The sequence below is a fragment of the Apaloderma vittatum genome, unplaced genomic scaffold (genome assembly GCF_000703405.1).
Source record: "Apaloderma vittatum isolate BGI_N311 unplaced genomic scaffold, ASM70340v1 scaffold18914, whole genome shotgun sequence".
NCBI classification, from domain to species: domain Eukaryota; kingdom Metazoa; phylum Chordata; class Aves; order Trogoniformes; family Trogonidae; genus Apaloderma; species Apaloderma vittatum.
The window spans coordinates 274-9,589 of NW_009713426.1; the positions used below are offsets into that span (position 1 = coordinate 274).

The following is a 9,316-nucleotide window of genomic DNA, read 5'->3' on the forward strand; positions in this document are numbered from 1 at the left end:
GTTTTTGGGACTGGCTCAGGGAACTTGCACTACTGGATGCCGCCAGCTCACCAGTTTAGGTGAGGGAACGTGATCTGCAAGTGCTTCCTTATCTGTTACAATGCAAAAGCAGCCAAGTTAGGTAAAGCCTCCTTTATCAGTGGCAAAATGCTCCCTTAGCCAGGTCTTGGTGCTGAGGCGGTTTAGGAAGCACTTGTCTGTCGTGTTTAGCTGGCTGCTTGGGGGTGTGTAGGACAAAATGTTCCTTTTGCAGCAGGCCCTCAGTGTTGAGAGTTGCTGGGTTTGATCTGGCGATGGACATAAGCCCCCAGCTTGGCTGACTTCTGCTTCTGGTTTACTCCCCACCCTGCCCCAGGAGCTCATCTGTGCTGTTTTAGCTGCTGTTTTTAACTTAGGATTGCTTTCAGGGTCCTGTAGCTCTGGGCAGCAGGTGCTGTCAGTGACACCGAGGCTGTGGAGCTACCTATGAAGGAAAGAATTGAATGAATCCTGTGCCTCCAGCTCTCACTTTTGCCTTCCCTCTCCCCCCATCAAGCTATAAGGGGGTGGGAAGTGCTCACCAGGCCATAAAGACCAGGGTTGTTGCTGATGCTCCCTAGCCTGTGTCACCTCCTTACCCCCTCCAGGGGAATAGCTTGTCTTGCTTTTCCTGACTCTGCTGGTGAGTCCTCAGCTGGGCTATGGGAGCTGAAAGAGGCAGTGGAGGCTGCAGGGGGATGTGGCTGACCCTGAAATGCTTTGGCAGGCTGTGGAGAAGGATCTGCCACCCCTGCAGCTCTTCTGAGGGATACCTTTGCTTCAGCTCCTGGAGCCCAAGTTGTTCACCACAGGCTTATGCAAAATTTCTGTAAACTTCTATAAATTTCTATGAACTTCCAGAACAGTGATAGAGACCTGACCCTGAAGTAACAATTCCATACTTGCTCAGACCAGGTTTTTCAGACAGGTTTATCTCCCCTACTTCACAGCTGTATGCATTCTCCTGTGTTGTCTCTGATACCTGAGCCTCACAGCTGTGGGAACAGCTGTAAGAGAGGGCCCTGGTCCCTAACATGCAGGAGACTGTGAAGGAGCTTGGAGCAGGGGCAGAGAGTCGATTTGGTGACTAGCTGTGCCCTAATCAAAGGCAGGGGGCAGCAGCACTGCAGCTCCTTGCGGAGAAGTAGCCGGGATCATAGAATCATAGAATGGCCTAGGTTGGAAGGGACCTCAGAGATCATTTAATTCAACCTCCCTGTCATGGGCGGAGATATCACATCTCGACTAGACCAGGCAACACATGGGGACCGAGCAGGGTGTGGCTGTGTGATTCTGTGATGCTACATTTCATTTGCTATTTGGTTGTGACCAGGGGCTGTAGATGCTATGGCAATAATAATCTTATCTGCAGCAGGGCTCAGAATCAGGAGAGGTCCGGAGGGATGTCTGCTTTACAGCACAGCTGCTGCATTTCCTGCCTAGCTCTGCTTAGGAGAACATAGTGATACCTGTGAAGTGTGGCAAGAAGGTGGGTCTCCAGCTGGGATGTGAATCGAGTAGACTACAAAGTGATGCCTTACATGTTGGGGGTGACATGTGAATGAGCCTTAAGAGAAAATGGACCAGGTTGTGTTTCCTGGTTGAGTGAAGTGTTGTAGTCCCTGGGAGAAAACTGGTTCAAGAGGGAGACACTGGGCTGGCTGATGGGAAAAAGGTGCTGTAAAGGAATGCACTGATGGAGCTGGATCATGGGGTGTCGACCACAGTCATCGCGAAGGCAGAGCCATGCAGGCATTGGGACCAAGCAGGGGTGTGCAGGTTTGAATTGTCTGAGTGGAAACCAGCATAGAGAAGAAGGCAGGATAGGACTGGGACAGGTTCAGGCAGGAAAGAGGGCTTCAAACAGTGCCTGAGCTACCCACCCAAAATTCATGCTCCCTCTGTGTGTCTGGGTTGCCTCCTGCCCGGTAGCTCTTCTAGGAGAAGCCCTCATTTCGTAGCTTCTCCCTGGCCGGTGGTGTGTGTCTGCTGAGCAGCAAGTGACATCTAGTGTTAGCTCAGGTAGCAGTAACAGTGGCTTGGGCTAGCTCCAGCTCTTTCCTATCCCAGGTTCTGTGACAGCAGTTTTTGGCTCATCTCATGTGACAGCTGCTCTGAGGGAGGGGACAGGCTCCTTGCCCCGTCTTCTGTTAGGCTGAATGCCTTGAACCAGATCCCTCCGTGCCCCCATGCAGTATTGCCCTGTCACAGGTCTCTTCCTGCAGAGATTAGTGTTCCGTCTTCAGGCTTTCTTCTCTCTGGGCGCTGGCGATGGGGTGGTAAAATGAAATGAGTGGAGATACTGCTGGGAAAGGTGTAGGGGTGAGGCTGGGCGCAAAGCCAGGCGTGCAGGGGTAGCTGGCCTCCCACCCCGGTGGTTGCGCTTGGCTTCCCCTAGACACGCGTCTCTGGAGGCGGTGTGCCATGCGGGCTGCCCACAGGAGGTCACTGGAGAGCAAGCTGAGCCCGTGTCCCTGTCCCAGGTCTGCCTGTGGAGACCCAGGCTTCCTCCTTTGTCCTCGGGACTGTGGGTGGGGGGTGAGCAGTGGCCTTTCCTCTACCCTCTTCCCCTGTCCTGCCCTTTGAGGAAGAGCTATACTTGGTGGCCAGGCCCCTGCCAGGCTGGAGCTTGCATTGTCTTCATCTCCAGTGACTTTTTTTCTTTTTTGCCATCCTCCAGGATGATTCAGCGGCACCAGCTGGTGCAGTCTGTGCTGCAGGAGCTGCAGGAAGCCACCGAGTGCTTTGGTCTGGAGGGGCTCACCAGTGCTGCGTTGGAGGCAGAGAGGACCCTGTCATCTTTTTCCCTGCCTGGCTATTGTGGGAGGCAGTTCCAAGAGGAGCTGGAAGTGGACAGGGTAGCCAGGAGCCTCTATCCTGAGGATGCCCCAAGTAATATGCTGCCTCTGGTCTGCAAAGGTGAGGGGAACCGTCTCTTTGAGGCTGCAAGTGTGCTGCTCTGGGGCAACCCCAGTCTCAGCCTGGAGCTGCAGGTGCGTACAGTGGTGGAGATGCTGCTGCACAAGCAATACTACTTGAATGGCATGATCGACTCCAAGGTGATGCTGCAGGCTGCCCGCTACTCCCTCTGCACTGAAGAGACCCCGGAGATGACCAGCCTCCCCATGGCTATCCTGGAGGCCATCTTCGATGCTGATATCAAAGCTACCTGTTTTCCTGGCACCTTTGCCAACATGTGGCATGTCTATGCTCTTGCCTCAGTGCTGCAATGTAACATCTACTCCATCTACCCCATGAGCAACTTGAAGATTCGGCCCTATTTCAACCGGCTCATCCGGCCCAGGAAGTGTGGCCCGCGAACCTCCACGCTCCACATCATGTGGTCAGGTCAGCAGCTCTCCCGGCAGGTCTTCAAAGCGCAGTACTTTGTGGCTGTGGTTGGCCTGGAGGAGCTAGAAACCACTGTGCCTTCACCAGAGCCTCCTGTCCAGCCCATGAAGACCCTCGAGCTGCTGAACAGTGACCCACAGCTGACTTACTCCAACCTGCGTGACCGGTACAGCATTACCAAGAGCACCTTCTACCGCTGGAAGCGCCAGTCTCGTGAACACCGGCAGAAGGCGGCTGCCAGGTTTGCAGCTAAACACTTCCTCCAGTCCTGCTTTCAGGAGGGCAATATAATCCCCCTCCAGCACTTCCGACAAATGTTTCCAGAAATCTCACGATCCACGTACTACGCCTGGAAGCATGAGATGCAGAGCATGGTCAATGGTGATGCCTCTGCTCTGGCTGAGGCTCACGGGTTGCAGGAGGTTCACAGGGATGTCCCAAAAAGGGCTGATGTGGATGAGCCAGCAAATTCAGGGGGGAACTTAAGATCCACGAGTCCTTCCCTAGACCCCATCCAAGCAGGAATCTTCATGCAAGGAGCCAAATCGTATCTGGAGAAATGCATTTCCATGAACACTCTGGTGCCTTACAGGTGCTTCAAGCGCAGCTTCCCTGGCATATCTAGGTCCACTTACTATAACTGGCGAAGAAAAGCAATCAAGGAGAACCCCAACTTCAAACCCCCCCAGTCTCCCTTGGATAACCAGAAACCTCTAGCAATAGGAAAGCCATTATTGCAGTTGAAGCCAAGCAGTGTGCCTATTAGGAAGAGGCTGAATGGAGACCGACCAGCACCCAGGAGTCTCCTGCAGCTCAAGCCCTCTCTGTGCTGGAGGAAGCAGCTCCGAGATGTGGCCAAGAGGCAGGTCCAGCAATGGCGACTGCCGTTCTGCAAGTACCGTCTGCGCTACCCATCTCTCTCCTCCACAGCCTACTGGTTTTGGAAAGGCAGTGGCCGGGGCCTCAGGCAGCATCGCCTGCGCTGGACCAGCTCCAGCCGACCCTTGAACCGCGTGTCTTCCCTGTCACCCCCGAGAGTGGAGCCAGGCCTCAAGTCCCAGTGCCAGGTGGAGGCAGCCGCCAAGCAGCTAAACAAGCCAGTGCTGGCTACCCCGTACAACGCCACCATTTCGGGCTATGCCATGTCAGAGAGAGCCAACAGCCGCATGTTTGTGATGGATGTGATCGCCACTGCCCAGTTCAAGGCACAGGCCAAGCTGTTCCTGCAGCAGCGCTTCGAGTCGAAGACCTTCCCCACGTACAAGGAGTTCAGTGCCCGCTTTCCACTCACGGCACGTTCCACTTATTACATGTGGAAGCGCGCCCTGCATGATGGGCTGACGCTTGTGGATGCTTGAGTGCTGTTTGACAGCTGGCTGGGCCGCAGCTCCTCTGCTGACATGCCTTTTGGCTCTTGGGTGAGGTGCCCAGGCTGGGGCCCTGCTCAAACATCTGTTCTGGTTTGGTTTTGTTTTGTTCCTGGTCTCTGGTGATCTTTTCTGTGTGGTTCAATCAGGTATGGCAACATGTGCATAGTGCCTGTTCCTGGAGATGGGAGGAGTGGAAGGATGCACTAAGCTGCCCTGAAGGGGAGGGACAGGGGGTTGTCCTGTCTGTGCTCAGAGGGTGAGCAAATGAGGGAGTACTATGCCAGCATCATGGGATGCTGCTGGGCCTCTTGGGATGAAAGATGTGAAGGTCTCTCTGCCTTGGGCACTTGCTTGAATGAGTAATGTGGGTGTGCTGGACAAGTGTGGAGGTGCCCAGCATCCTCTTGGTGAGCAGAGCAGTGCTGGCTCAGCCGTGGGCTGGGAGGGTCTTGGGGAGTGCTCAGCATTATGGGAGGAGCATCTTTGATCTGGGTTCTTCCCAGCTAAGGATAATGAAAGCTTCACTTTGGGTCAGCACTGATGTTACTTTGGCTTTCTGGTTCTTAATACCTGCCTCTGACTGCACTGATACTCCCTAGATGAAACAGAGGCTGGTAGAGCTGAACTTGTTTGTGTCCCCACTGCAGTGTGGGAACATTAAGTAAGGAGCCAGTGTCCTTTTTGGGGTCTAGAGAAGCTGACCCTGACCTTTCTGGTCTTTTAACAACAACCTGTCACACAATCGTTTACTCTCTCACAGCAAAGGGTCTCCCTTTCTAGGGTGTCTTCCCTGGTGCCTGGGAGAAGGCAGAGAGATGGAGCTTTGTGTGCCCAGTGGCCCTGCGTCCCCTGTGCTGCGCTGCAACTTGAACACAGTGTGAGTGTCTCCTTGCAGCAAGCCTAGATGCATGTATCTCACTTGTAAGAAACCAAAGCAATAAAGACTCTTCCACTTGCAGTCCCATGTGGTTTCTTACTGTTTATTGTGCGATTTCTGGGCAGGGCTTTCCTCTACTTGTCTGCTTCTGAAACTGGCTCGTGGGGAGGAAGAGCCTGCGCACACCTCTATTTCTGCTCCTGTGACAGTCGTCTTCTGTTTCCTGGGACCTGGTGGGGACCATCTGCTTGGTGGTGCTCTGGAGGCCTGGCAGAGGCTGTGCTCTCCCTGGTGAGAGGCCAGCACTCGCCTCCCAGATTGGGTGCAAGACTGGGGATGACACAGTGGGCACAGCCCTGTGTGATGGCAGGGATGCAGTGACAATATCTGAGATGTCAGTGGGTGGTTCTGCCCTGAAGTGGTAGTGTTGTACTGGGAGGCTGAAACCAGCAGTTTGTACCTCTGCCCTTCCAGCGTCTCAGGGTGCAGGGCTGTGGGGGTCCCTGCCTGCCCAAGCTCTGCTGGAGGTCTCCAGAAAGCCTTGTCTCCTTTGTGTGTTAGCTCCACTCTGGTATCTGCCGGCGTGGCTGTGCAGGACTGAGCTGTTGGGTGTCCGGGGCTGGCTGCTACTGCTGAGGAGTGTGGTGATAACTGTAGTACCTGATTTTATTTCCCACAAAGCTGCTCGGAATCAGAGCATGCTGCAACTGTGAGGGGAAAGCCTCTTGAGTCCTGCATGTGTAAGATCAGACCCTGAGGCTGGGTCTAACAGCAGGGCTGAGTCTTCACTGTCTCATTCTCAGGCCTTTACAGGGAGATAGGGAGCTTTAGGTGTTGAGATGCAATAACCCCCCAGCCTTGCTCACAAGTCCCTACTGCAGCCCAGTCCTGCTCCAGGTACAGTCTGGCTTCACTGACCACCAGTCTTTTAGGCAGAGGGGGACCTATGCTGGAAAGTCCTGCTGAGCTTTCTTGCCTGCACATCAGCCTGCTTGATAAAGGGGGGCTCAAGTTCATCTTGTGATCTGAGCTATGTGGTGGGGCAGCCCCTGAGGAGCAGTGCTGAGCCAGTGAGGCATCTCTTCAGCTACCACTTAGCTCCATGTCCTTGGTGCTGGTGGGCTCTCACCACCACCCATCCACCCCAGTGTACCCCATGTGGTCCCAGAGGAGGGGATCGGGCCAGAGGGTGCCCTGGGGAGGGAGGCACATGGAGAGCTGCTGAGCAGTGCTGTGTGCTGCTGCAGAGCCCTGGGCACCCAGGCTCAGTGTGTCAGGAAGTAATTGGAGTAATTAGCTGCCAGTGACTTCTCACCAGAGAACTCCTCCGAGGCAGTAAGCTGGTAATTAGTCCAGAATGATTACTCGTGTCTCCAAACTGCCGGAGGCTGGAGATAGCTGGTTTCAGTGGCAGCAATGGCTGCAGCTGTGACTGTGAAGATGGACATGAGACCCCTGAAGCGTGCCCTTCCTCAGCTGAGCCAAGGGAAGGAGCAGGGAGGGTGGGTTTTCTGACCATGGATGCTAACATAGGGCCTGTTTGTGTGGCCCTGAGGCTGGGGCAGACCATGTCCAGCAGCAGGGCAGTGGCTGGGGCATCCATGAATATTGCACAGCATGGTGGAATGCTGCCAGCTCTACTGGGTGCATGTGGGCATCAGGAAAGCCAGTGCCCTGAAGGATGGAGGGATGGTTTCTCTTGCTTCCCATCACCTGACTTTCCCTGAACTTGGAGCATTGCTTGCCTCACACCAGGGTGCGTTTGCAGGATGGATCTCTCCTGGGTACTGGCCTTGGACTCTCTTCCCCCATCCTCGACCATCCCCTTGCAAAACATTTGAGGATCCCTGGTGAAGAGATCTAGGTGTGATGTCTTTTCTGCCCTTAGCTGGATGCCTGAGTGAGATGTGGTGAGAAAATAATACACATCCCTCTGAGGTGTTTTACATGTTCCCCCCCTATGCCTTGATGGCAGCAGGGTCGTGGTTGGTCTCTGCCAGTTGGCACCATGTGGTTCCTTATTATTTACTGATACAGTCTGTGGCTGAGCAGAGTTTGGGGTGGGGGGGTGGTGCGGATGCACTTGATTCTTACCTGTTGTGCTGCTCTCACATTGAGCTGTTGGTGGGAAATGAATTTGAGGTGGCCTCAGCTGCTCTGAGCTGCACTGACAGGCACCAGCTGATAAATCTCTCACTTTGTGTGTGTGGATTGATTTATCACTTGCTGGTTTGTTGCTGCAAAGGGCGACAATGTTGGTCTTAAAAGCATGTCAAGGTAGCAAAAGGGTTGGGATTTGGGAGACGGCTCTTGTGCTTTGCTGGGATCATCAGAGAGGAGACGTAACAGTGGCAGGAGGACAGAAAAGTCAGTACCACCATTCAGAACTGCTCCTGAGCTGACAAGCACAAAAGCAAATCATTATCAAAAGATCTGTGTATGAAGGGAAGGAAAGAAGATGAGGAGAAAATGGGGAAGAAAAGGATCTTTTGGATCAGTGGCCTGTGTAATTCCTTCCATAGGTCCAGGCTACAAACAACTAGCGCTGCTGAGCCAGCCCAGCTGTTGAGATGAGAGCCCTTTTCCTCCTGTGCCCCCAGGGCATTTATGGGGAACCATCTGCCTCTGTCCCAGCAGGTTACACCAGCTACCGCCAGGTCCCTGTTCTCCTACCACCCTCTCTGTCTCCTTCCCATTAAAGCCTATCTCTTGCACAATGTGGCTGAAAATGTCTCCCAGAGCCCAGCTGTGACCCACCACTGCTCTGCCCTTGTCTTTCATGAGTATTTTGGTGAACCAATTTGCCCTGTAGATTTTTATGTCAGATCCACCTTTTTCACACTGCAGCGATAGCTCGTGTCATTTCCTGGTCCTAATGGCCAAGGAGCTCTCTGCCTGCAGGAGTGATTCCTGTTGGCAACCCCTCACTGCATCTCCCTGCATTTCATCCCATCTCCACCCCTCCAGCCTTCAAGGTAGCCCAGCTTACTCTTCTGTATTTCCCAACCCTCCTGATGTCATCTCATTAGCAAGTGGCACCAAGGCATCCCTCCTTCCTATGCTGACTAGCTAGTGAAAATATGGAAGCTCAATCCTCATAAGGATCCTCAAGGATTTTGCCTTTCAGCCCAGCAGACCTTCTAAAATATTAATAGCCCATTGATACCTGTTTTAGCTTTCTTGAGCCAGCCTCCACCTGACAATTGTCCATGTGGCTTCATACCAGCAGTTTGGCCAGGGTCCAGATGCTGCATTCTCTGCCTTTCCTCTTCTAGAAAATAAATGATGTGTAGTGCTAATTTAGCACAATCAACATCTGGATAACACTGGAGCTTTGGAGAACTTATTCAGATATGAAAACACTTCAGGAAGGAAAAAAATTCCATCTTTCTAGCCTAATACTGTCAAGAGTTTACTGCCTGTGCTTAGACCTTGATATATTACTTTGAGTCTGGCAGATATTGCATTTATTTGCATTTCATTTCTCCCTCCCTGCCTTCTTCCTTTGCCCCTCTTCTCATTCCTCCTCTGTCACTTCAGTAAATGCAGCACAGGGGGAAGGCAGGAGAGCTGCAGTGGAGTGGACACCTCTCATCAAACTCAGACACCTGAGAATAAAGTTGTATCTTCCTCGCACTTTCAGTCAGCAGAAATGACAGTGTGGAAAAGGGGAGCTGGGCAGACCCTGGTGGCACCAGCT

The 9,316-nt window shown here is 53.3% G+C and overlaps 1 protein-coding gene across 1 annotated transcript; it reads left to right on the forward strand.

Moving 5' to 3' along the window:
* The first annotated feature begins 24 nt into the window (after positions 1–24).
* VRTN (vertebrae development associated) lies at positions 25–4,727 on the forward strand. The gene is made up of 2 exons (XM_009868386.1): positions 25–59; positions 2,699–4,727. Exons 1-2 carry the CDS (start codon positions 37–39, stop codon positions 4,725–4,727), a joined length of 2,052 nt encoding a protein of 683 aa, XP_009866688.1. The 5' UTR covers positions 25–36.
* The last annotated feature ends 4,589 nt before the right edge of the window (positions 4,728–9,316 follow it).